At 39.7% G+C, this 26,409-nt stretch overlaps 3 protein-coding genes across 6 annotated transcripts; 1 reads left to right on the forward strand and 2 right to left on the reverse strand.

Moving 5' to 3' along the window:
* The first annotated feature begins 451 nt into the window (after nucleotides 1-451).
* On the forward strand, nucleotides 452-8,782 carry LOC106168272 (uncharacterized). 3 transcript variants are annotated; one of them, XM_013547281.3, is made up of 7 exons: nucleotides 452-1,498; nucleotides 4,074-4,187; nucleotides 4,654-4,737; nucleotides 5,945-6,101; nucleotides 6,487-6,592; nucleotides 7,126-7,293; nucleotides 7,625-8,782. In XM_013547281.3, exons 1-7 carry the CDS (start codon nucleotides 1,327-1,329, stop codon nucleotides 8,345-8,347), a joined length of 1,524 nt encoding a protein of 507 aa, XP_013402735.2. In that variant the 5' UTR covers nucleotides 452-1,326; the 3' UTR covers nucleotides 8,348-8,782. The 3 variants fall into 3 exon arrangements, with proteins under 3 accessions (XP_013402735.2, XP_086864607.1, XP_013402734.2); XM_013547280.3 differs by lacking the exon at nucleotides 452-1,498 and adding an exon at nucleotides 1,963-2,525; XM_087008481.1 differs by lacking the exon at nucleotides 4,074-4,187.
* A 1-nt stretch (nucleotide 8,783) lies between these two features.
* On the reverse strand, nucleotides 8,784-13,842 carry LOC106168285 (uncharacterized). Of its 2 annotated transcripts, XM_013547296.2 has the most exons (10): nucleotides 13,688-13,817; nucleotides 13,331-13,425; nucleotides 12,826-12,904; nucleotides 12,202-12,283; nucleotides 11,765-11,875; nucleotides 11,154-11,248; nucleotides 10,667-10,760; nucleotides 10,053-10,182; nucleotides 9,481-9,632; nucleotides 8,784-9,259 (listed from the first exon to the last, which is right to left on the reverse strand). In XM_013547296.2, exons 3-10 carry the CDS (start codon nucleotides 12,864-12,866, stop codon nucleotides 9,155-9,157), a joined length of 810 nt encoding a protein of 269 aa, XP_013402750.2. In that variant the 5' UTR covers nucleotides 12,867-12,904; nucleotides 13,331-13,425; nucleotides 13,688-13,817; the 3' UTR covers nucleotides 8,784-9,154. The 2 variants fall into 2 exon arrangements, with proteins under 2 accessions (XP_013402750.2, XP_013402749.2); XM_013547295.2 differs by lacking the exon at nucleotides 13,331-13,425 and having other exon boundaries at nucleotides 13,688-13,842.
* Nucleotides 13,843-15,103: 1,261 nt separating this feature from the next.
* LOC106168267 (uncharacterized) lies at nucleotides 15,104-25,976 on the reverse strand. The gene is made up of 12 exons (XM_013547276.2): nucleotides 25,656-25,976; nucleotides 23,810-24,102; nucleotides 23,311-23,427; nucleotides 22,778-23,001; nucleotides 20,321-22,313; nucleotides 19,721-19,996; nucleotides 19,478-19,584; nucleotides 18,105-19,138; nucleotides 17,737-17,922; nucleotides 16,873-17,153; nucleotides 16,161-16,352; nucleotides 15,104-15,886 (listed from the first exon to the last, which is right to left on the reverse strand). The coding sequence occupies exons 2-12, from the start codon at nucleotides 24,062-24,064 to the stop codon at nucleotides 15,839-15,841; spliced, it is 4,713 nt and encodes a 1,570-aa protein (XP_013402730.2). The 5' UTR covers nucleotides 24,065-24,102; nucleotides 25,656-25,976; the 3' UTR covers nucleotides 15,104-15,838.
* Between the last annotated feature and the right edge of the window lie 433 nt (nucleotides 25,977-26,409).

Raw genomic sequence — 26,409 nt, forward strand, 5'->3', positions numbered from 1 at the left:
TTACTAGAAAAAATTGTTCAAATTCTCTAAATGGCATCTGCTTTCAGTAATAAAATCAGACTAGTAAATTGTCATAACAGCTTTCTTTCAGCTCCCCTTTTCAAAGACAAATACGATAACCAGACCTGTGAAGATCATACATCTGTTTTAGTTGTATTTGCTTCAATGACATCAACTGATAAGATCACTTTCTTCCAATTCAACCACCCCAAAGGGCTCTATGATTGTTTGAAGATCCAGGTAAGTTCTATACAATCGCTGATAAAATCGGCATCAATACTAGAAAATGTCCTTGATATTATTAAACAGTTGTCAAGTTTAATTATCTACCGGTGTGAGAGATACAGACGATCAAATTTCATCATTTAACATTGGGAGTAAATGAGCTTACCGATTGTTTTACCCTAGTCCGGGCGTGGCGGCCATCTTCTGAGGTCATGCCGACCGTAAGATATTCAGGGGCCGGTTTCACAAAGCAGTAGTTAGTTAGCGATCGGTAGTTAGCCTCTCGCTAGTTATAATGCCGTTTCACGAAGCAGTCGCTAGTTCTCTCGCTCGTTATTGTCTCGTTGTTACCATGGATATTTAACGACTGGTCAGACCAGTCGCTAACTCTAGAGTTCCATCGTACGCATGCGTAATGAGTGAAATAGAAAGGTTGCTTAGTTACCGTTGTCTGTCGTTTGTCTTTGTATCCAATATGGCGGCTACCTTTCTTGCTATCCGTACCGCCAGACGGCAACGTAGACTACGACGTTTTCATGAAAGGCAGAATCTATTATAATATACATACGATGATGCAATTTACGAGAGGTTGCGCCTAGCTGTGACAAAAAGAGCGGCAAAAAGGTGGTGGAGATCCTTTACGACGACCTCAAAGCAGACGTTCTTATGCATTTCCAGCCACCAAAAATTGGAGAGTTAGTGCTTTCGTGACACTTTTACGCAAGAGTTCCACTTCCGGCAGACGGTTTCGAGACTAAGGTGAGTAACGAGAGAACTAGCGACCGAACTTTACGACTGAACTTAGCGATAAGTTAACTACTGCTTCGTGAAACACCCCTCGAAAATCGCTAAGTTTGCTCGTTAGCGAGGTAGTTCAGTAGTTAGTTGTTCTAACTAACTACTGCTTTGTGAAACCGGCCCCAGGGCCACTGGAAGCTATCCCAAAGAAACGTTTGAATAATTAATAAGCTAGCTTTACAGTGGCCCTGACACTCAGGGCAGCCCTGTTCCCCATTGACGGAAATCTATTTGAAGGACACTTACCCAAAAAGACAGTTTGTAAGATTTCATCACATTGCCGACGCTGCGAGCTCACTATGAATGTTGTCGTCTGCTGCCTGTTGGTTCTGTCACTTTGAACAGCCTATTCGTCGCGTGGCTTGTGTTCGGTTGACATATTTTGCGCCGCCCCCTCAGGGTTCTTCCCGGAATACTGGTCCTGTCCAAGTTGGTGGCGCCGCATCTCGTTCTACTGCCAACACTGAACAGGAAGGTGAGGTTATGTACGTGATGTATGTGTGTGCGCGCACGTGCGCGTTTGCGTTCACGCGTGTGTACGTGCGAGTGAGCGCGTTTGTGTGTGTGCGTGCTTGCATGTTTGTACGTGCGTGCGTGTGCGTGTGTGATCACGATAACCAGCAGACATATATAATAGTACTTTTTTATGACACATCAACTAAGTCAAGTACATTTGTACAACGATAACAATGGTTTATGCTTTGTTGAGGAAATTGCACAGGATACATTGAGGATGGGGGGGGGGGGGGGGGCATTGGGAATGATGCCAATTACGCTATTCCCCAGAGACATATCTACTGTGGTGACGATACCCAGAAAAGAAAGAAGGAAAATAAGAATTTCGCTTTTTTATTACCACGAATAAACGTGACGAGTTAATGTTTTATAATCAATTCCTTTGAAAGCCGTGGTCTGTGTAAATCGTTATGTGGTCTTTTAAAGTAAAGAAACGGCGCTGAAATTGGTTTACGACAGAGCAATGCCGATTTTGCTTTTAAGATATATTTCCACTAATGGCACTTTTAGTCCGCATCAATCTGTTCGTTATACAGTACACGTCCGTTCAACATCTAGTTCAATTGGCGGGGACTCAACACTACATAACTTGCCAATCACCTTTCTAGGGACGTCTTCAGGCTTTGTGCCCGCAAGGTATATAGTATAGCTTGGGCAGCGGAACGCGACCCTAAATAGATAGGGTATTGCGTGCGAAGACCAGAGACCAGCATTCCGTGCGATAAACTTTATTTGAGAGGAACTATTTGCAAGGCACTTAACCAAAAAGACAGTTTGGGAGATCTCATCACATTGCCGACGCTGCTAGCTCACTATGAAAGTTGTCGTCTGCTGTCTGTTGGTTCTGTCACTTCAGCCTATTCGTCGCGTGGCTTGTGTTCGGTTTACATTTTTTGCGCCGCGCTCTCAGGGCTCTTTCCGGAATACTGGTCCTGTCCAAGTTGGCGGCGCCGCATCTCGTTTTACTTCCAACACTGCACAGGAAGGTGAGGGTGTGTGTGTGTGTGTGTGTGTGTGTGTGTGTGTGTGTGCATGCATGCGCGCGTGTGTGCATGTGTGTGTGATCAAGATAACCGACAGACATACAGGTATGGTACATTCTTATGAACTATTCTCATCAACTAAGTCAAGTACAACGATAAGAAAGGTTTATGTTTTGTTGAGGAAATTGCACAGGATACGTTGAGGATGGCAGGGGGGCATTGGGGATTTTATCAAATAGAAGTACAACGTAACTACTAAACTTATGTGAAACATTTGCAAATATTTGACATTTACGAGGCGTTAATGTGTATGTAAGGCCTCGTAAATGTCAAATATTTGTAAATATTTTACATCTGTATTCCACCGAAATTGGATTTAGTATTTGGAGATGAGCTTCCTTTCCCTTTGCTTTCTTATATGTTACTGGTATATATCACATAAACCTCGATGGGGCCGGGAGGGGGGTGGCGGGGGTTGAGGCGAGGGGTGTCAGTCATTAGGGCGGGAAGCGGGGGATGACAACCCCTGTGCCTCCTTCTTCCCCCAACGCTATCTCTTTCTCTCTCTCTCTCTCTCTCTCTCACACACACACACACACTAACAAACCTCAACTTGTCTTCCTATGCACCTTTTAAGGTTAATGTTAAAACATCAAATTGATAACTGTTTTCCGTAAAAAAAAACTGCGCTGGAACAAATGTTGTAATTGTTCTATTGGCCCTAGGAAGGTTTTGCTCTTATAGCTTTCTTAATTAGTGGTGGCATTAACGACAGACAAAAACTAGCAGCCATCATATTCAGCAAACCATGACAAGAAGACCACGAGTTAATTTTCTTAATATCCTTTGTAATAAAAAGTTCTCTTGAACGAAAACAGGCGCGTATTCACTTAACCTCTGTATAAAATCTAAGTTAATCACTGAGTAATTAAGTAATCTGCACTCTTACATTTTTGCACATCTATTATCGTTTAATTGCTGAAACGACTTCCTTCAATCTTTGATGAATAAGAGAAAAAGTGGCTAAAGTACCTTTACACATTTTAAGTGCGTCTTGATACAGAATATACCAGATAATTTTTATCATCTTTCTCTAAGATGTGTAGTCATTTAATTAACAATCCGTTTATCTGGCAATTCTGCTAGTATTTCCCCACAGTTTTCTGTTACTTTAATGTTATCACCTACATGTACTGGTAGATGGAGTGTTTTCTCATCTGTGCTCTCCACACAGTGTTGCTTGTGAATCTTCTTTTCATGGTGACCATACAACCACACACACACCCCTCCCCCACCCCTGACAACCATGACAAGAAGACCACGAGATACAGTGCTTAGTTTTCATAATATCTTATGTTATAAAATTTTTCTATCACGGAGACAGTTATTGTTGCATTTGGAATTTCTAGTTTTTTCAACCTTTCGTTTTGTGCGGAAGCCGACAGGTGTCATGTTTAAAAATATATTATCTCGAAATTTCGAGGAAGTATTTTGAAATTTGGAAAAAAAAAACGACTTCCGTAGTTTTGCTACAGATTACTATATTTTCAGATAACACCGCGTTTTCCGGTGGAGACGACCTTGATGAGGAGGGTCGGTTTGAAGGGACCGCGGTTCGTGCCGTTGACGCTGTGCCAAGGGTTCACGTGGAAACTAAAAGCAGAGGTGAAAATTAGGATTTATTACCTAGTAGTATTTCTGTCGCGTAGTTCCGTGTATTAGTGCTGTACTTCGAAACCCAGTGGGTTTAACCAGAACACGTGAAAAGCATGTTCCCAAGAAACCGTTTAATAACGTTATCATAACGTTTCACTAACGTTTTTAGTTAGATTCCATTCAGTGACGTCACACATAACGTTCACTTGCTGCAGCCGTAAGTGAACACGAAAAATGGTTGGAAAATTTTTTAATTGGAGTTGCTTGTCTTGAAGTTCTCAACATTTTTGAGTTTGAAACCATTGTTTGTAGTCAGGTTCATGTGATCTAAGGTTTTAAAATCCACTGGTAACTAGTGGCTTACCTAAATTTAAAATTTTATTATCACATTCAGATTGAACGAGGGAATTATGCCCTCAAAGAAAAAAAATGTCCCAATAGCAAAATGTTTGTATTTTGTGTATTTGCTTTTCAGTCCGCCTGGTGAGCTACACGAAAGCTGTGCGGATTAAATACAGATATATTGTTCAGCTGAAGGAAGACCTACCCGAGAGCAGAGGTGAGGACATAAACCTCTTCGTTCACCTTACCCCATCTAGAGGGCGTGAAAGGCTTTCATGTTTGATTTACGAGATAAATGAAACAGTAGGTGGTTTGTGGTGTTCACAAAGTATGGGATGAGGCGTATTAAGGTGCAAATTAATTTCTCTATTAAGCTTTTCTATAAAAATTCCCCATAAAAAAGCCAAACCAAACAGAAGGTGGGTCCATACCCAATTTACACGCAGGCTAATTATATTATTTCCAAGTCAGAATGACGTCAACCGATTTAATTACGTCACACAGGGGTCCTGGGGCCGGTTTCACAAAGCAGTAGTTAGTTAGAACAACTAACTACTGAACTACCTCGCTAACGAGCAAACTTAGCGATTTTCGAGGGGTGTTTCACGAAGCAGTCGTTAACTCATCGCTAAGTTCAGTCGTAAAGTTCGGTCGTTAGTTCTCTCGTTACTCACCGTAGTCTCGAAACCGTCTGCCGGAAGTGGAACTCTTGCGTAAAAGTGTCACGAAAGCACTAACTCTCCAATTTTTGGTGGCTGAAAATGCATAAGAACGTCTGCTTTGAGGTCGTCGTAAAGGATCTCCACCACCTTTTTGCCGCGCTTTTTGTCACAGCTAGGCGCAACCTCTTGTAAATTGCATCATCGTGTGTATATTCTAATAGATTCTGCCTTTCATGAAAACGTCGTAGTCTACGTTCCCGTCTGGCGGTACGGATAGCAAGAAAAGTAGCCGCCATATTGGATACAAAGACAAACGACAGACAACGGTAACTAAGCAACCTTTTTATTTCACTCATTACGCATGCGTACGATGAAACTCTAGAGTTAGCGACTGGTCTGACCAGTCGTTAAATATCCAAGGCAACAACGAGACAATAACGAGCGAGAGAACTAGCGACTGCTTCGTGAAACGGCACTATAACTAGCGAGAGGCTAACTACCGATCGCTAACTAACTACTGCTTTGTGAAACCGGCCCCTGAAATGTTAACCAGACCGGAACCCACAGAGTAAGCAAGCGATTGGTATTTTTTATTTGATTTTTGGTGCTAAATAATGGAAAAGCGTTTTTTTTTTTTTTTGCTATTATTTTTTGTTTTTAAGAGACCATTAATTACTTTTCAAAATAATGTTGCTCCAGTCTTGCCTCAATTTGATTTTTATTTATTTGAGCTAAGCTGTAATAGTTTCTAATACTTTTCAGTCAAATCTCACCTTACCTCTGTAAGAAGTTCTCTGAAACAAAGAGGTCCTCTGATCGCCAAGGCCAGGTCACCCTTACTAGCGCTAGGTCAACCAAAGATCGATAACGTCATCACTATTGGCAGAGTGAAGTTTTACGTCATGGAAGCAAGCCCAGAGTAAGTACCGGAAATTTATGAAGCTCGAATGTGAAACTGATCGACAAATTTTATAGTTTATAAGATAATAAAATGTTTGGTTTTGTTTCAGATTACAAACAGTGTTCGTTTTATCAAAATGACATCATGTAAACCTTCTAGTACTTGATCAGTTTGTCATAAGGGAACACGTTGTCATGTATATCGTTTATGATTCAGAAAACAAATATTGCTGTTGGCTGCGGCTTTGTTTAAAAGTATCGGAGAGTTGCCAAAAGGAAGATTGCGTCATTTTAGTCAGTTATACCATGGGCATCTCATAGTGTTTATCGGGAATAAGCCGCGGAACGCACGCAAATGCCTCAGGGAACGGTTTATTATATTTCCTGCAAAACCATCATTTCAGGGACATGGAGAACATTGTTCGCACCAAGAAAGCGGATGTGACGACGGTGTATGAAGACACAAAGGTGAAGCTTTTGGATTGCAAGAATATCACTGGATGGTCATGGGTAAGGACGGCTGGCTGTTTGGGAGCGCTTAAAAAATCAATCCAGCAGTCCTTCTTGCTTTGGGGATACATTTTGCTGTTAATTTTAAAATAATAATAATAATAATAATAATAATAATAATAATAATATAACTTTTTTTGCAATGAGTAAACTCGCTCTTGTACGCTTTATCTCGATAATGTTATTGGCATAACAAACAAACACATTTTATTTATGCATTATAATGTATATTCAACGATATTTAATGTTTTTTTACACTATTTCCTAAGGACCCCTTTACACTGGACGGCGTCCTTTCTGCGTCCAGCAGGACGGCCCCATTTGAGAGTTAAAAAATTATAATACTTCACGTGCCGACAACTGGCCGATCATTGAGCATTCATTCTGATACAAAATCAATGCTCGTCCCTCCTTATTAAGACCACAGCGATGCCAAATTTCATGGTCGCAGAAAGGACGCAGAAAGGACTTGTCCAGTGTAAAGGGGGTATAACTTAGCCATGAAATGGACTAAGCTCGTCCTCCGTTTTCAGGGTCTAGACAGACTAGACATGAGGGCAGTGAGAGACTTCAGGGCGGAGAGAGATAGACGGCTAATGGTAGACGGTGATGGGAGGGACGTAGACGTCTACGTGTTGGACACAGGGATACGTGCAGACCACAGGGAGTTTAGGAAGAATAGGGGAAAAATAATACACAAGGTGCGCTTAAAAATATACACGATATTATATTGTATGGTTGGGGACTAAAGTCAGATGTTTTCTTACAAAGTCATTACCATTTATTTGTGACTGCAAGCAAGTTCCCAAGCTCCTGATTTTTAAAAAAATATATAGATCAGCTGATGAATAAAAACGTGTATGATAGTATTACAGTGACCTCCCTTGGGAGGCGAGAGCATCAACATCCGTTTTATACATGTATGACCAGTCGTCCATTGTAAACTGTGCTGAGTTTCACTTTTTGAACTGAATTTTTAACTGAATTTCACTTTTTTAAAAACTTTTCATACGCCTTTGCTATATCCTCCAGGTAGATCCTGGTATGAGTGACGGCGATACCCACGGGCACGGAACACACGTGAGCGGTCTCATTGCCGGCAGAAGCTTCGGTGTGGCGCGTCTGGCCCAGGTGAACGCCATCAAGGTAGTAGACGACAAGGGAGAGGGCAGCGCTTCCTGGCTGCTCAGTGGGCTCGAACATGCCGTCAATACCATCAAAACAAAACCAAACCGTAAAGCTGTGATTAACATTTCTCTTGGATACCCCAAGTCTGATCTGATAGACGCCGCGATAAATGAAACAGTCAGACTGTATAACATTCCGGTAGTGGTCGCTGCTGGCAATGAGGCGATGGACGCGTGCGAGAAAAGCCCATCGGGAGCCAGCGAGGCTATAACAGTAAGTGCGACCAGTTATCATGATATTCGGCCAAAGTGGGCCAACTATGGCCCCTGCGTGGATATATTTGCCCCTGGAAATAACATGAAAAGTTCGGTGTCAAGTGCATGGAACGCTACTGACACCCTAAGTGGAACCTCCATGGCTTGTCCTCTTGTCGTTGGTTCTCTGGCAGCATATCTAAGCAGCCTGCCAGCGTCCCAGAAACCCACGCCTGCAGAGCTGAAGGATTACCTTTTCAAGAGAGCCACGCTTAATGAAATCAGAAACGCGGGAAAAGGTTCCCCTAACCGTTTGTTATACGTAAAATGTTCCAGCCTCCAGGAACCACAGACTTGCAATTGTATGGCATAACACAAAGTTAACCTTTGGTACTGTAAGCCAAATATCTCATATTAACACATTTCAAGGATGCACGTTTTAAATATTTTGAATGTCTTTGTTACATGGGCCATGATTTCTAGAGTAATGCATAATTTGTTAATTATGATGTGTTTATGTAAGAGAAATCCATTATATTCACTAATGTGTGTTCATATATACAGTAAAAATATCACATTTTTTGTGCAGTGCATTTTCACCACGGTAACTCGACATTCATAAATGACAACTCTCAATAACAATTGTTTATTTTTTACCGTGATTGTTCCGTGTGTTAATCAAACATATTTTACATATTTTCTCCCAGTCTTGCCAGGGTTGTGCATTGTAGAATCATAATAAAGGTGATTTTACGATAAAAATTCAAGTTAAACGTCGTTTACTTTGTTCTTAGGGACGCCCCCCCCCCCCCCCCCCCCCCCCCAAAAAAAAAAAAAAAAAAGTTAGACCAAGTAGGGTGTCCATACCGACAGCTCTTAATCGACGTCTCGGTTCCATAATGATGAAGGACATTAGTATTAAAACTAAAGAATGGGCCATGAATTTCTGAATTTTCTCTCCAGAATATTATACTATATTAAATAATTTGACTGATAAGATGTTTTAAATGTCCAAGGTTCACTACAGAATCTCCGTGAACTTGAAATCTGATGCATTCTTGATTTTTTTTTCTTTGACTTAATTTATCACTGATGTATAAAGGCCTATAAATATGTAAATATCTCATCCCTTCTACATTTAAATGGATCTCTCTGCAGTGCACCACCCTGGTTGAAGTAATTACTTGGCATCCACGTTGACAGTGTGGTCGTTCCTGGGATCCAGAAACTCTTTGCCAGCCATGTCAGTGAAATTAGTACACTCCCTTACAGCAGAGTTGGCCACCTTTAAGAAAAGTGAATTAGCTTTATCAAACTTAGTTCATCTACCGGTATGGTACTAAAATTATATGCTTTGTTTCAACAGATGTAAGCATTTTGCCTGTCCATCACTTGTCCATAATATGAAAAAATAGTGAACCAAGTAGCCACACGGCTATTCTAGTTTTAACTATAAAAGTAATTAAGACGGAAACCCATGTATACATGCAGTTTTTTTCTCCTCACCATGTCAAGAGGAAAGTATTCAGGGAGGAAGGTTTTAGTGACAGGGTTGTTCTTTTTGGTGTTGTAAGCGACCAACAGTGCCCAGCGCCTGTGGTCACTGTCATTCTTGTCACTGCGGTGAACGAGGTTGGAGTGGAAGAAAAGACAATCACCTGAAAATGTGAGGATATGAACAACATAGCAAAACATGTTTAGATAAAGGTGAGTTACGATGACCTTTAAACGGCGAAACAAATCAAGCAATATATATTCTCTTTGTCCTTTGTGTTAAAGTAAGCACCTACATGTATATACTAGATCATAACGTTCCATTGTCATTATAAATAGAGAAAATTAAGGTGCATCAATAGTATCGAATATACCCTCAATCAAAATTTTTCGTCATCTTTCCTTTCCTTTTTTCTATCTATTAAAAACTGCTCAAAATAAAACATATTTAAGAAGAATCGCCAAACTGTAATTCAGACACTCCTGCCAAACATTTCCATAAACAGGCCATTTATAATGGCAACATAAAACTAAAGGAAACTCGACAAGAAGATATGGCAATGGACAAACCGAGCAGTCCTTACCAGGATTCAATTCCACATACACTAGTGGACAATGCTTCATCAGTTGTTCCACTCTTTCTACATTCGCCCCCGTCTGTCCACCTGTCAACACGTGGTCGATACGACCTGCCCTGTGAGAGCCTTGCAGGATCTGAAATCAACACGTGGTCAACACGTGATTAACATGTGATCAACACGAGTTTAATACGACCTGCCCTGTGGGAGCCTTGCAGGATCTGAAATCAACACGTGGTCAACACGTGATTAACATGTGATCAACACGAGTTTAATACGGCCTGTCCTGTCTGAGCCTTGCAGAATCAGAAATCAACAAGTGGTCAACACGTGATTAACAAGTGATCAACACGAGTTTAATACGGCCTGCCCTGTGAGAGCCTTGCAGGATCTGAAATCAACACGTGGTCAACACGCGGTAAACAAGAGGTCAATCTGACCTGACTCGTGGGAACTTTGCAACATCATAATTCAACAACTGTTGACGTGACTTACTGTCACCACTATGGGTACCAAACGTACAACTACTCAAATGTCAGTGCTACTGGCTCATTCAACAGAGAATTATACGTTAATGATACATAATTCCCTGGTTAAGGGTACTTAAGTATGTGGGTCACCTGAAGACAGCCGTTCTCTTTGTTTGTTTTGTCGTAGGCAATGAAGGCAGTGGACAAGTGGTCTGGAAACAAAACACCATCTTGGTACCAATAACTGAAACAATATTGATATGGATATATTAACACAACGTTTAATTTAATTCTTAATATTTTATCTCTTTTTCACTTTGCTTATTTCCTTCTGTCTTTCCATACTGGTATCCATTTTGCGCAGAGACTGAATACAAAATCCTCAGGTTCCAACTAAGTGGACATAGCTCACGTATAGGAGGTGGACATATATATATATATATATATATATATATATATATATATATATATATATATACACGAGCTATGTCTCTATATATATCTTGGTTTTTGCTATCAAAGTGATCAAATTACATTTTAGCACACGGAAACCTGCATCAGTACATAGCGGGATTCATTCTACCTATATGACTGCCATTGCCAATGTGGATGGTTAATCTATAATTCGACAACATACCCGAAGTCTTGGTGCCACAGAAACCTTCCTCCAGTTCTTGCTTCCTTCATCATCAACTTGGCATGCCAGTGGTACACCTCTCCGTGACCCATCAGCTAGAACAGGGTTCATTTAATTATCTGGTTACATACGTACTCATATAGACCAAATGACATTATATATGATCCTTGTGTAGGACACGGATGTTTCCAACAAGTAGAAAGTTTTAAGTTAAATGTTTTGGCAAGCCAGCTGTATTATAACTTTGATAATTTGTTTCTATTTAACATATATAATATTTCAGTTATTTCTTTCTGTTTACTAACTTTTTAGAATAGTTTGCACCTCGGATTTCAGGAACTTCGAACATGTCTGCGAGGGACTATCACGTCCTATACGTGACACTACCTGAACGTGCACGGGACAGTATCACGTGAGCGTTAATTTTAATACTCGCTTAATTAAGACTGATCCATCTCGATCATGAAGTGTAGGATACGTGAGCTGTATTGATGGTAATACATGGATACATTAGTTTTAACGACTTACGTACAGTGTAAAATCAGGAAAACCACTTTAACACACATACACACGCGCGTTCGCGCATGCACGCACACACATTGTATGGTTACCATTTCAGCCGTCTTTGCTACTTTCTCTGATCTTGCTAAAAGACCTGTTACGTCATTTCCGGGTCTCATCCACAGAGCCATTTTACTCTTTCTGTCTATCCCATCACTAAGCTGCAATTCAAACGTGAACAGAATAGGTGAACATGTTTAAATTCTTCTCCTTAAGAGCCACACACTATTAATACCGACTGTAGTTTTAGATGATATATAGGGGTCCACAGTTCATTATAAATGAAGCTACATATGTTGGTCACATATTTAGAAATGCAGTAGGTGAAAATTTCGTTTCGCGGTTTATTTCACCTCAGTCCAATTTTACATTTTAATGTCCTTGAAAGGTCACAACTTATTCAATGATTGCAAAAAGAGTGAGGAAGACGGAAAATCGAGTGAGAAAATATTAATTACATATTTCATTTATGACAAAATAGGCCTACCTCATATGCATGTTTTGTGATTCCATCATTGTCCTCCAACGTTTTCTTCAAAAGACCCAGTTCCTCTTGGTCCAAAAGATTTCTGAGATAATATAAGTCAATTATTAACTCCACAAGTCTCTGCTATTGTCTATATTTACCCATAAAGGGGATACATACCCGTATACCTTAATGGATTTGTGAAATCAAGATACTAGGGTTACCACAAGAATACGGATTGTTTTCAGTCAGAATGTAAAACAGACAAATGATGTAAATGTATGATAATAATCTTAGTCTGAGTCCATTGTGAGGATGAAGTCGCACACAAGAAGGTCAGATTATTTGGGAGTCAAATAGAACGTGCACATATCAGTGCTAGCCGAATGCCGTGTTTAAAAACACACCGTACTGTGGGAACCACGTTTTATGTGTACACCTTACAGGCAACGGCAACTTGGGTCACATAATAACGAGCTCCAGGGTACATGTGTATAATACCAGTGCATGGGAACGCCGCCTTGCCTTAAATGTTTTAATAAAAGCAATAATGCGGTCTGGCGTAGTGACGTTAATATCAGTATATTTCCGATGTATGATAGTAATGAAGTGACAGCAATTTATTGCATTCTTCTACCGTCTTACCGAATAATCACATATCCTAATCGGTCATAATCTTCTTTCATCTTTGAAGTGACTTCGAAATTGTCCGTGTATCTATATTCTTGTATAAAAAAGAACAATATACGTTTATAAGAGGTCGACGTTAAGGGTTATTATAACAGTACCTTGTTTTCGAGGCGTGCGTGCGTGTTTAGTGTGTTACTAAAGCTCCCTTTACACTGGACGGCGTCCTTTCTGCGTCCTTTGTGCGACCATGAAACTGGCATCGCTGTGGTCGTCGAAAGGAGGCACAGACATCGCTTTGGTTGCAGCATGAATGCTCAATCAGCGGCCAGTTGTCGGCACGTGAAGTATTATATTTTTACTCTCAAACGGGGCCGTACTATGGAACACAGATAGGACGCCGTCCAGCGTGAAGGGGGCTTAAACAAGAGCTTAAACTGTCCAGCAAACACAAAACGTTATAGTAACGTTATAATAACGTTCCTTGTTTGCTGAGTGACTCCCGATATGCTTAAAGACTTACGATTACACAGACAAACATCACTTCATAACCAGACAGGTAGATAATGCCTCAAGTACAGATTTAAGACACAACATGTGTCGACTTGCCGGGTTGACCTATATATAGATCCATGTAAATATATGTACTCGATATATATAACACATAGGAATAATTTAGTGAATATATCACCTATACCAGTCACAAGATACCCTAGCAACTCAACACTGTCGATGCAAAGAAGAGGCAGACCATTTACACATTATGTAAAATTAACAACGAATGCCAATTTGCTACAAAGAAAGGGTGCTTTAGTTATAAAGTTAAAGGGTATATACAGTAAAGATAAAAAATCATAAAAGGTTGGTTCACTGTACGTACCTCCCTCCATCCTGACTGTCAAGCAGGTACAAGGGTATTTGGTTTGTCCTTGCTGTAAACTCTGATCACTGTACTGCAGATGTGAAGGTCTCGTCTGCTTTGGAATTGGGGTCAGGACTGTAGCCTTGATAGAGGGAAGGTACGTATTACCTAACATTTAATTTTAGTGGGGCAGCTGTCAGTCTTTATCATCAGGATCCTCGTTGGCTCTCTCTCTTTCTCTCTCTCTCTCTCTCTTTTATTTTCTAACTATTACTATAATTTTCATTTATCTATTTATTCATTCATTCTTTCTTTCATTCACTTATTTATTTATTTATTCATTTTTGCTGTGTTCTTCTCTAGCAGGCTATCGTCTTTGTTCCCCTTCTCTTCCCTCCCTTCCCTACCCTGTCCGGCGCTCATATTCTTTTTTATTTCAAATTCTCCGCTTTGCTATCCTCCTGTATTAACTGCTCTAAGATAATATGGCCGTGAAATATAGAATATATAATATAACAAGAGCATATGAGAAAAATACATGCACCTGCATAATGCAATTGACATGATATACAAGCAAGTAGACCTGCATACCGCTTGAATCGTGCGTGATATCTGGTATAAAGAGTTATTATCCCTTTACGTAAGTTTTGAAAAGAACCTACAAATGTAAAGTTTGATTTTCAATGTTCCCATTGAATCATTGGAGTACCAGTTTCAAATAAAAGTAGTTAACGAGGGATGTGCGGAGAAGGTGTACTACAGTACGTCTGTCAAGTATTGAGAGACTTATGGTGGGCCAAACCCTTGGAAGAAAGGATAACGGAGGTTAAATGTCTAGATATCTGTATAGCAGCATAACCAGGGGTCGGTTTCATTAAAAGGCTGGCTATTTATAGCCCCAGAACTGGCCCCGGTTTCACAAAAAAAAAAAAAAAAAAAAAAAAAAAAAAAAAAAAAAAAAAAAAAACTTAGTCGGTTTCCCTTGCTAAGAACTTAATTACCAAGGTTACACGGTCACATGGGCACATCTTACCCTATCAGGAGGAGTGTAACATCACTCTCATAGACATCCTGGTCAACTAGGCCTGAGAACCGACTTAAGTTTTTTTGTGAAACTGGGGCCTGGCCAAAGGTAGTTCAAGGTTAATGTAGGTTCTTGGCTTTTCTATAGCAAGCGGAGAAGGTGTACTATATATACGCGTACATCTGTAAAATGGGCTTTTTATAACACTAGAAACAATTTCACAATATCAACTCTCCTAAATCTACGTTCAGAAGAGGAACTGCAGCCCACCCCCTGTCTGTCAAGAAACTCTTATGTTGTAAAATCTGGCTTCAAACTGTTGTCAACTGAAATGGTGGAAATGACTTAAGACTTCTCTCTCAAGACGAAAAAAGTTGGACAAGTAACTACGCAAAAAATTATGTTGAATAGTTTTGTTTTATTTTACGTTAGTTTGAAGTCTTTTATATCCTCAGCAGATGTGTGGTTTTCATCTGCTTCACAATGTAGCGTGATGATATAGCAGTTATCTAATATTTCACATTAAAGAATTTTTTAATTGTTAACAAAGGTGGTAAGTATACTAGCTGATGTACGAAGCGGATGAAAACGGATATTCTATGTGCGCTGTTTTGTCAAATTTTCAAATCAATCAAAATCTTCTTGAAATATATCCACAAAACACTTAAAAGCTCCAGCGTTTCCTATTTATATTATACATATCCGAGGTACAATATAGTGTGTGTGTGTGTGTGTGTGAGAGAGAGAGAGAGAGAGAGAGAGTGAAAGGGAATTTTCATTTGTTTCCGGTTTCCTTTTTAAATTTACATAGATGTCCATAATACCCATATCAGTAGTGCACGGTGGTGGCATTTTAAGGTACATGTATTGAAGGTTGGAGTTACGCGACCTTCTTTACTGGACAATCACACGAGGAACCAACGGCCAACAATCTTGACAAATGCAGTGAGAAAGCCTTTGGACATAGTTTCGATGATTTTGGATTTAATTTCCTGGTTGGACTTATTGACATTGTAAAAATTAACCGAATGCATGTCCAGTTTATGATTTATGTAGATCATATATTCTAAAATAAATTGTTCACTTTTAAAATGAAACAAAATGATCAGGTAACGTATGTGCCGGGGCTTTTATCTAACTTCAGTTCACTCATTTTGGTGTAAGTCTTTGACGGAATGGATCACTTCTCTTGCCTGCAAATAAAAAAGAATATTTATATTTAAAATTAAGAAAAATCGTTTTTTAATCTTTTTATTCCTCTTGTGTGTGTTTCGCTTAGATTACACAAGATGAATAGTTGTCCAGCTTTTTTGACGTGAAGGTGAATAAATTTGACGAAAAGATGTGCGTTTCTGTGTAGCTACTTTTGGATATTTTTTTAATTAAAATTAAAATCGTAAAAATATCATACCTTTCCAACATGTCGAAAAAATAAAAAATGGTTTTCCAAAAAGATAAAATACTTACCCAATGAAAGAATCTTGCTGCTCCAGCACTTTGGTCTCTCACTTCATCTAAAGTTCCGACATAATTATTCAATATATCCTCACTTTCCTCTGCTTGTGAGATTGATACCTTGTTGATGTCGAGTTTTGTTGCCCTAAACAGTGTGCTTTGCTGACCCGTCCTTCTTAGCAACGCCTGTACAAACGCCCAATCCTGAAGACAAAATACATATCTTAGTAACAGTTGATATTGCACAAGTTTGATGTGATTAATCAATGAACGTGGACATGTACAGTGTACCAACATTCCTTTTCCAAAATGACCACTCCAACGTACATGTATCAACACAAAAAGCAATTTTACAAATATGTATTTTCCGAAAAGCAGCAATAAGTTAGTGGATTTGCGATACATTGGGTGGCTAAAATCCAAAGTTCTATACCATCAACAATGTTTAATATAATGCAGTAAAAATTTAGATACACAGTATAAGGAAAGTGTTTTAAATAAATGCTGAAGATTTCATGACTCTACCTTTTTAATTTTGACACACTGACAGGAATTGAAATCTTAAGTAAAAAAATGCCATGCCGGCCCGAAATTATAATCAATTTACAATAACTACACATATTCCACATAAACATGTATGAAAACCATTTTGTTTGCAATAGCTAGTGGATGCCCTGAGTGTAAGGCCATGGCAAGGGACGGCTCTTTAATAGTTTGCCCTTACCCTTAATTCCTCAATGTCTTCCCCAAGAAGCACATACGCGGCCGCCATGGTGTAGTGAATAGCAATCGGTGGTTCTCTGTACGTGTGTAACTCGGTAATGAGGCGGTAGTTCATATCCAGCATTTTGTGGCGCAATTTTTTCCTTTTTTGTCCAACGAGGGCTTCTGCTTCTTCGATGTCCGGTCGAAGTCGATTTTGTAGGTGTTCAGGAAAATCGGCAACATCTTGCAGTAACTGTCTCAGGTGGTTCTGATCTCTCGCCTTGATAGCGTCCCGAAATTCTACAAATATACAAGTAATTGAATTTTCCTCAGATTTGCAGGTAAATCTCCCACTGTAGTCTCTTTCAAAGGTAGGATTCGTAGAAATCATCAGATAATGACTGCGCCTTTCATGGAGCTAAGCGTTGAATGTTATAGTTATCATACCAAAATTAATACAATTTTAAAGATAATAAGATATCCATGAATAGTTCAAATGAATATCCTGTATAATTTCCTGGGTATTTTAAAACATATGCAAACAGTTGTAACATACATGTAAAAATGTTGTTTATTTTATATTTTGGTGGCAAATATGATTGGAATCTGAATCAGTCTGAGTTGTTTGTCAGTCTATCTCTACTTCAGACCGTCCGTCTGTCAGTCGACCCATCTGCTGTCACCGTCGGCCTTTCTGTCGATTTGTGCGTCAGTCGACCTATCTGCTGTCGATGTCGGTTTTTTCTGTCGGTTTTTGTCCGTCCTTCGATCTACCTGATGTCCTACGTCGGTCTCTATAACCAAATATCTCTCTGCTGTCTGTTAAACTGTTTTGGTGCTGTCTCTCTGAATACATGGTGAAACGGCGGGAACGTTTACATACCTTTGTGATACTGAGAATATTTAAGTTCCTCTTTTGCGGACTCAATTAATCCGTTATCTGGAACGTTATTCTCCTCTGCTTCGTTGATGGCCTCTTTCAACATTTTCCTTTTGAGTCCAGGTTTCTTCTCATGGATGGCCCTCTCCAACTTTCTATAAATATCCTTATATTCGCCATATTTGATATCTGAATTAGAATTATATAAAGGCAGTAGTTTTAGTTACCCTGTATATGGACCAATTTTGACCTTACAAATAGACATCACCGTATGACAATAATTTAGAAGATCTGAAGACAGACAAGCACAAATATTTAGGCAGCTATATAGAATAACTTTACTAACAAGAGAGGAAGAAGACTAAATATACCATCAATTTGTTCTGAAACATCTTCCAACTTTTCTTCTATCCCAGTCGGTCGGAAGAGCTGATGCTCTTCGGAGATGAAATCTAACGTGGTGGGGACCTCTCTGTCCAGCGACGCCCCATACGACACCAGATTACCCCATTTATCGGCAGACGATTGAACGGTTTCATCTTGCTTCAGCATCAACAGACAGTGTTGGATGTACCAAAGTACGGGCTCGTTGTATTGGTCGATTTTATGTGTCCCTGTTCTGCTTATATACTGTGCAATCATGGTTCTTATATCGCCTATTGTTTGCAACACGTTTTCTAGCGCTTCTTTAGAATCGGCATACCGCAGGGATGCTATGAATTTCGCTGCTTGTAGAATAGCCGTCTTTGCCTGAAGTCGTGTTTCTTGCTGGGTGAATGTTACCAGGGCCGCTTCTTTGGACTGCTCCACGCTGTGTGGAAGTTCTTTATACGGTACTAGTATTCTCTCCTGGACTAGGCCGAATTCACTTTGATAAGAAACGTTGATCTCGAGGACGTCTTTATTTGGTAAAGTTTTTGAATGGTCTTCCGGTAGGAGAAGGGTATAAAGCACGTGCTTGGATAGTTCTGCAGATATGGTGTGGATAAAGTGTTCTGAGATGTAATCATCTTGACGTGTGGTGAGACTCGGGGATTCTGCCAACTGGGGCATCTCTGTTCTGTCAAACACTACACCATTCAAAGCTTGAGCGACGACTTTCACGTGTCTGGCCACCGCAGTCTGCTGAAGCAGGACCGTCTTCATCATGTTGAGCTCCAGTAGGGTGTTTTCATCCATGAAATAAAATGTCTCACTGCTGAAAGCTTGTCCTAGCTCGTACATCAGCGTGGGCATGAATCCGCCGGTGCTGAACGCAGCAATCTGGATGGTGTAGTCTTCCCCCAGACCGGATTCCTTTCCCATGGCGCTGAACCGATCTCTCAGCTCTGGGATCAGTTGCTGCGATGTTGTTATCCCGCAGTTGGCCCCTCCGTCCGTGAATAGCACGATTTTGTCATCAAAACTGAATTTAAACAACTTAGAATATATCATCCATTCATATATCATTCATTTTCCCTATTTTTCCTATTTATAAATTGCCTCATTTATGAAAATCACCTTTTTTTTCAAATGAGGTATTTATTTAAATATATATACAAAACTTGTTTAATTTAAATATTGGTTCTTTCCGTCGAGATGTATGCAATATGATAGTCATTAATGCTTTCCTAGTTGGCCTGTTTTTATACTATATTATTCATTATACTATATTACTATTTTATACTTTCTTATACTATATTATTGAAATATATAATATCTGGGCTGTGCAATTGAAGTAAAGAGGGTAGATCTTAATTCTTACCATTTCAAAGGCAGTTTCCTGTACTGTTCTATTGCTTCAAAAAGACCCGCGCTGAGGTTTGTCGAACCCATCAGTTGAATGCTTCGTATAGTTTCCTTAACATTTTCCTAAACACAGAAGAAAACAGAGATGAAAATTACATTAAATTTATTAACTGCCAATGTTATCTTTTCAGTAATATTATATTTTTTAAGAAATCAAAGTTATTTATAAATTACTTTTGTATATATTCATATATTTTACCTTGACTTCACTGGCCATTCGCGTAAACCCTAACGTCAGATGGGATTCATTGCCAAATACCACGACACCTAAGTAATCCACTTCGTCCATGTAATCTACCAGAACTTGGGCGAAAGTTTTCATTTTCTCCAGCTTGCTTATGTTTTCCTTGCCGTAGTTTCCATGCATGCTTCCACTGGCGTCGATAACACACATGATTCGCATTGGCGGCCGACTTGTACTAAGCAAAGCATCCTGAATGCGTGTTTTTGCCTTTAATTCTAGCTGGACTCTAGTCTGAAAATAAAAGTCACATTTACAATTACAACATAAATCAAATATTACTTTTTTCATGATATGTGATTTTTTGTATTATTAAAATAGCAACACAACATGCATTATGTATTATCATAATCTGGAGAATATAAAGTCACATAAAAATACCCGCTGAGATGAAACACTCAGATGACATCACAATCAGAACTACATATAAGCTGACTATTTGATGGATGTGAATTTATGTAATATATATATAATACTTTCGAGCGTCTTAACCATAAGCCATTCTACGAATTCTAATTGACATTCGACATTTGAGTGATCGTTTTTCTTTTAACATACCTTGTCATGTACACAGGTGCAATGATGTGATATAAGCAGTGGCTTTTTGACTTTATCGACGGCTTCTCTGATTATCCTCACACTGGCAACATGCACCAATATATTACAATCCCCCTGCTTTGCAAACAGATTCAGTTCATATTTGCCACATTCTGGCAGAGTTGCCTTCAGAATATAGTTGCCGTCTGGTTTCTTTTCCACCACTAAGTTATTCCGCATATCTCTTTTCTTCTTGTCGGTACTTTTGTTATCATTTGTGAGCATACAAAATGTGTATTCTAATGGTACATCACCGCTGGCTTCACTGGTTTGAACCCAAATGTCAGCGATTTCGTCTAAAGTTTTGATTTTGCCAGACTTGGGGTACAGCAAATGAACACCCACTTTTTCCGAATGTCTGGTTGGACCCAGACCCCTTTCAAGATGAAAAGGGAAAATAGACGCCTGCTCATCGGTTGAATCCTTGTCGTTCCCTGCGCTTTCGATGTGATACTCAAATGTCTTTATCCATTCTCCATGGTTCTCGGCATCTATTTCAAGGATGTATTCACCACTCTGCGGCAACCTCAACTGAACTCTGTCTTCTTTTCCTTCTGACGTTGTCTTCATATAACTCTGAAGAATGTCACTGTCAATTATGGAGCCTTCTTCGGTGTTACTTTTCTCCATTCTCAGGCGACATCTAAGATTTGCTCCATGCTCGTTCTTGAATCGTAAAGTTAAGTTACCGTCTGATGTTTTGATATATTTCCACTGATGGCCCTGTGAAATAGGATCAACACCTATGGAACTGGCTTCCTCCAACTTAGCCATATGTTTCGAGACATTCTTAAAAGGGGTGGCCTGCAGGGTTTCGTCGTTGCACCTTAATAGGTAGTTGCATACGTTCGTCTGAGTCGACTGATCTTTGTTTCCTTGTTGTGCAAAAAGTTCCAAGGCATATTCACCTTTCTCGGGAACACGGACGGTATACACATCTTCATCTGCTTCCTTTTTGTGTTCAACAAAGTCTTGCAGAACTGCAGAATGAACCTGGTTTGACACTAAACGTGGTTGCGCCATTTGAACACCTGTCTCTGGTTTAGTTTTAAACCGGATTTCTATCTCGCCTGTATCTGCATCAACAACCCCCCTCTTGTGTGTTTCTGCTGAGATACCAAGGTCGTTGGCGTGGAACCCGGGTCCAAAGTACCCATTCTGTGGTTTCAGTGGGTATGGCTGGTTATCAACGACGTTTTCTTTGGGCACTGGTTCAGGACATAGGATTCTGTAAAAGGCAGTCCACGCGAAAAATCGGTATACCCCAATCTGTGACGCGGAAATTTCAAGTTTGAAATCACCGGCCGCAGTAAATCTCATGGGAATCACATATTGGTCGGTGTCTTGGCGTATTTCTGGTGCCACAAATCTATCCAAGGTCCCTGTGCCTCCGTTACAGCTGAATAGTTCGTAATTAAATACTATGCTCTTGCTTTTGTCTTTTGGGATTGAAATCACCGCCTCTGCCTTTCCATTTTCAGTTGTTATTCTACACTTCGACCCATGCTCTAAGGATAGATTGAGATCGAAGAACCGTTCACGTAGGTATGGCTGAGCGACAAATTCCTGGAACGATAATGGTGATGCCAGTAGCTGCCAGGCCTGGCTGTCTTCTTCGGGTAAATGCCGGTAAATCATGGCTTCCGGGTCTGTGAAGAACCAAAAGTCGTTAATTTCAAACACAGCTTTGCCCTGGGATTGTTCACCCTTTTGGTTCTTCTTTTCACCATCTTTTTCCACCAGTGTCCATTTTCCGGTGTCAAACCCAATTACTGCTTCAGTTCCCCAAAATATGTGCACGAATCTCCAGTCATGATGATGGCTGTCGTCACCATTGTCTACATAAACGGCATTCCAAGATCCATTTATTTGAGTGGGATCCATGTCGTCCCCTATTGTGTAGTTTGTACCCTTTGAATGCCCCTTTATTGTGACGCATGGGATGTGACACTTTCTGGAACAATAGAATATAGGATACTAGTTGACGTGTCAATTGCAAAAAGTATTCTGACTGTACTTTTGGTCAAGGGTTGTTAGATTTAGATTTTAGCTGATATTCTAATGCCCTTATACGTGCACGCTACGTAGATGACGCTTAAAGCAAGTGATCGTAACAAATAATAATATTATCTTTAGTTTAATTATAATAAGTAGTAATTCTAACACATTTTACAAATTTTCACAAATTCTATACTCAAGCAACAATAATAAACATAAAGACGAAACTCAAGCTTGTAAGCAACAACTCAAGGTTAATATAAATGTATTCCAAATATAACATTAGCTTTTAATGCTTTTAGCGCTTTGCCTCCATTTCTTTCGAATAAACGTTGTTTAAAAAATAACATTAGCTAATAGATAGGACTATAATGCTTTTGGCAATCTACTATAACTAAACAATTAATAATGTCAATTTACCTGCAAAGCGTTTCAAAGAATTTGACTTTAGTGCTCTTTCTGTTTTTAATCTGACAAAGAAACCATATTGGCGTATCTCCCTCGGGTTCGTTCCAGCTGATTGTGTTCAAGTCTTGGGAGCCAATCCACACAAATATGGCTCGAACAACCAGGTAATCTAGCCGGCCACATCCACACAGGAAGCTCGTAAGGGCCTCGTAGCTTTCTCGTACATCATCAGGAGCCTGTAACAAAAATAAAACAGATGCAGATTTTATACTGTGAATGAAACAGTGCATATATACCAGAAGATATGTAGATATCGTCGTAAAACGAGCTTTAAATGTTTATATCGTATTGAATATAATTAGATCACACATCACTGTTATTGTTAGTGTTGGATAGAATAGCCTGCTGTCAAAAAGCCACATAAATCTTTCGAAATAAATATTATAGTTAGCAATCACGATTCTATTCTGCACATACAATAGTTTTTCATGCGATATCCAAAAAGACATATCATAAAGCAATATTCAGCGCCACTGTAGGCCTACCTGTTTCACCATGTCGTCAATACTGGAGAATTCCTGCTGGTCGAACACTTCCGTCTTCTTACCTCTCGGCGGTGCAGGTGGGGGATACGTGCTTGGGTCGTTGGCATCGTACTCGGTCTAAAGAAGGATAAAAACTGTCATATATCAGAAAGCACGCCACTTAATCTGTATATATGATTTAGGTTTGTCATATTTGGCATGACTGCAGAAGACAAGGATTTATTTAAAAATAGCCTATATGCCAAAAGATTATTTTCATTTAACCTTAACTGGGGTAGAGATATGGTGGCAGTAAATCCCATTTTTTTAATCTCCCCCACTTCCATGTAGATATATCATGCAAGCTATCATCACAAAATAACACACAAGATTGGGCAGGATTAATGCTCGGGCATAAACCTTTTAGTTGGCACGCGATTTATAACGCATGTAGTAGATAATGTGCATTTGATGTAATATACCGATAAACATATTGGTTTAAACCCAGTGAATTATTTACCTTATATTTGTCCTCATATGTGTTCTCCAGTTGCACCTCCGTCTTCTGTCGAGTATCCTCTCTCACCACTGAGACATGAACAGAGATCTCCGTATTCTGCCGAGAAATCTCCTGCGTCACTGTTACAGGGGTCCCTCTATCGGACTGTGTCACTGTTACAGGGGTCCCTCTATCGGACTGTGTCACTGTTACAGGGGTCGCTCTGTCGGATGGTGGGTCTGTGGCATCGGTGCCTTTTGACCCTCCACAGCCCATAGTTACCGGTATAGACAGGTATGAATCTGCCCGTTTAGCTGAAATGAAACTGATAACGTACTTCAGATCTTCTAAGAATAAAACGGAATATTCCATTAGTTCAAACTTCCCGCCATATCAAATTTCCTTTAAAAAAGAAAAGAAAAAATAAAAATTACGAGTAGTTGCTTGACCAGTGCACACATTTGGCGTCGATGTTATATGTCCCTTCTACATGTAAATAAATATTCTAGCACTAAATAGTTGGCCGGATATTTAACCCGCCATGTTTTCCTGTTCATTTCAGGAGCAAATATTGACATCATCGTACTTTTATTTGAAGGATTTTATCGACTTTTATGGTTTAAATTGGGTAAGATAAGTAGCTTTACAGGATATGTTGACCTAGAAAATATAACTTTAGGTCGTTTTCAAAATGCAGAAAGAGTACTTAAAACATGTATACGTAACAGAACCCACGCCAGTGGCGGATTGAGAGGGTCCTGACTCCCCCCCCCCTCCCCCCCCCCCCCCCCACCATCTTCGGTTTCTGAAAAATATATTACACCAATATTCCCCTCCTGAAATTAAGATTTTGACTTGCTAAATCATAGTTCTTAACCATACGAAAGGGCACTGTTTGTTCTCCAAAGCACAAAAAAATTTTGAGAGGGCACCGAACCCCACACCAAGGGGTGATGGTCGGCTTCGCATCCATGACCTGTCGTCCCCCCCCCTCCTCCCCCCCCCGTAGGTGATAAGTTTACCGATGACACATGCAACAATACAAATGCTGTGCTCTAAAGATATCTCCGCCTGTTTAACATTACAAACTGGTCGGCCGTATAGACATGTCTAAGTTGATCTTCTTGTGAACAAAACCTACTCGTCTTTGAAAAGTGCACTCGTCAGTTCGACTAAAATCGCTGTTGTCGTCTGTGAAACTGATTTAAATGTACTTTGAAGTCATAGGAGCGGTAATTTTTTTTCTTTTTTTGCACAATGTTATACGGATTTTGACCGGCTTTTTTCATAATGACAAATATCAGGTTTGCCTGTGCATTCATCCTTTTTCTAATTTATTATTTCTGATTCTCTCATGTTCAAGCGAAACTCAATGTCAACTCTTTTGAAAATGAAAGTGCATGTTAACAGCTTAGACTTCGATTTTCATCGCACACATATATTGATTATATTACCATATAGCAGGTGCATATTCCTACCTGATGACGTCTAGGCCTACAGGTGTACGTGGTGTAAAACACCGAGCATTTTATCACAGAAAACTAAAACCTTACCGTTTTGAATAACATTCCCAATTCACCTTGTGAATTCCTAAGCACTCCAGGTGACAGCCTTGCTTGTGGATACACCCTTTCACAACACCTTATCCAATTTTTTTATTATTTCTGATTTCTCCATGTACTTGTGAAAGTGAAACTACATTCATAGAGCTAGCATGTTGGTTTTCAGCGTTCTTCTATTGATCATATTATCCTATAGGTGCAAGTTCCTACCTCGGGACTTCTACACAGGTACATGTTTATAAAACACAGTGCATTTTATCATAGAAACTAAAACCTTGCTGCTTCGTATAACACTCCCAACTCACCTTGTAAACTCCTAAGCACTCTAGGTAACAGCTGGTGTGGAATTGTTATCTCCTAGGCAACTGCTGTGGTGTTTTCAGCCATCACCACCAATTTATGTGACCGTTACCTTGCACCGCACCCGGCATAACAATGATCAACGGAAATTATAACCGCTAGACTGGTAGATTCCCTTGTCGTAAGAAAAAAGTCCCGCTGCTTTTTATCGCGTTTACTGTAATGTGTGTTTGAATCCAACGTCACAAAGTAAGTTCATTTTCTATCGAGAATCAATGTGTGGTATTTATTGTGCGCATTTGAGTCCCCCGTTAAAAACAGGCTTTGTTATTACAGGTTATACTGCACTTACAAGGTCAACTTTCAATGCGTCTGTTTATATTTTACCTGTACCTGGCAATGTAAACTATTCAAGTGTTAGGGAGTGTGTACACGCGTATGATTTAAGAAGAAAAGATGTGTACTATTCATTTCAGCACAAAGTCTCTTGTCGTATTGAATTTTAATGGATTTGGCTTTTCATCACCAAGAGTACATAAATGCGCTTTTCTTGGAATTATTGAATAGTTTTAAGTCAATTTTAGTTTACATTATTTGAATGACTACTTAAAGCGAATAGCATATAGTTGTTTTGAGAAGAGGGGTAGTCATGGTGTCCCTCCTGCTCCGTGTCTGTCAATATAAATTTTTAACAGTAATCTACGGGGTTGATATCGGTAAAATGTTCCACTTGAAGTTGGTTTGGACATGCTAGCGTTG

This window comes from Lingula anatina, chromosome 3 (assembly GCF_051362555.1).
Source record: "Lingula anatina isolate TDL-2025a chromosome 3, LinAna3.0, whole genome shotgun sequence".
NCBI classification, from domain to species: Eukaryota; Metazoa; Brachiopoda; class Lingulata; order Lingulida; family Lingulidae; genus Lingula; species Lingula anatina.

Coding starts and splice junctions, on each gene's coding strand:
- LOC106168272 (XM_013547281.3), top strand. CDS start 1,327: ATGTTGTCGTCTGCTGCCTGTTGGTTCTGTCACTTTGAACAGCCTATT. Junction 6,102..6,486: donor GTCATGGAAGCAAGCCCAGA/GTAAGTACCGGA, acceptor CCATCATTTCAG/GGACATGGAGAACATTGTTC. Junction 6,593..7,125: donor ATATCACTGGATGGTCATGG/GTAAGGACGGCT, acceptor CTCCGTTTTCAG/GGTCTAGACAGACTAGACAT.
- LOC106168285 (XM_013547295.2), bottom strand. Junction 10,183..10,666: donor AAGAGAACGGCTGTCTTCAG/GTGACCCACATA, acceptor TGTTGATTTCAG/ATCCTGCAAGGCTCTCACAG. Junction 9,633..10,052: donor GTATGTGGAATTGAATCCTG/GTAAGGACTGCT, acceptor TCACATTTTCAG/GTGATTGTCTTTTCTTCCAC.
- LOC106168267 (XM_013547276.2), bottom strand. CDS start 24,064: ATGGGCTGTGGAGGGTCAAAAGGCACCGATGCCACAGACCCACCATCC. Junction 19,585..19,720: donor GAATGGCCAGTGAAGTCAAG/GTAAAATATATG, acceptor TTCTGTGTTTAG/GAAAATGTTAAGGAAACTAT. Junction 15,887..16,160: donor CAGCAAGATTCTTTCATTGG/GTAAGTATTTTA, acceptor TTTTATTTGCAG/GCAAGAGAAGTGATCCATTC.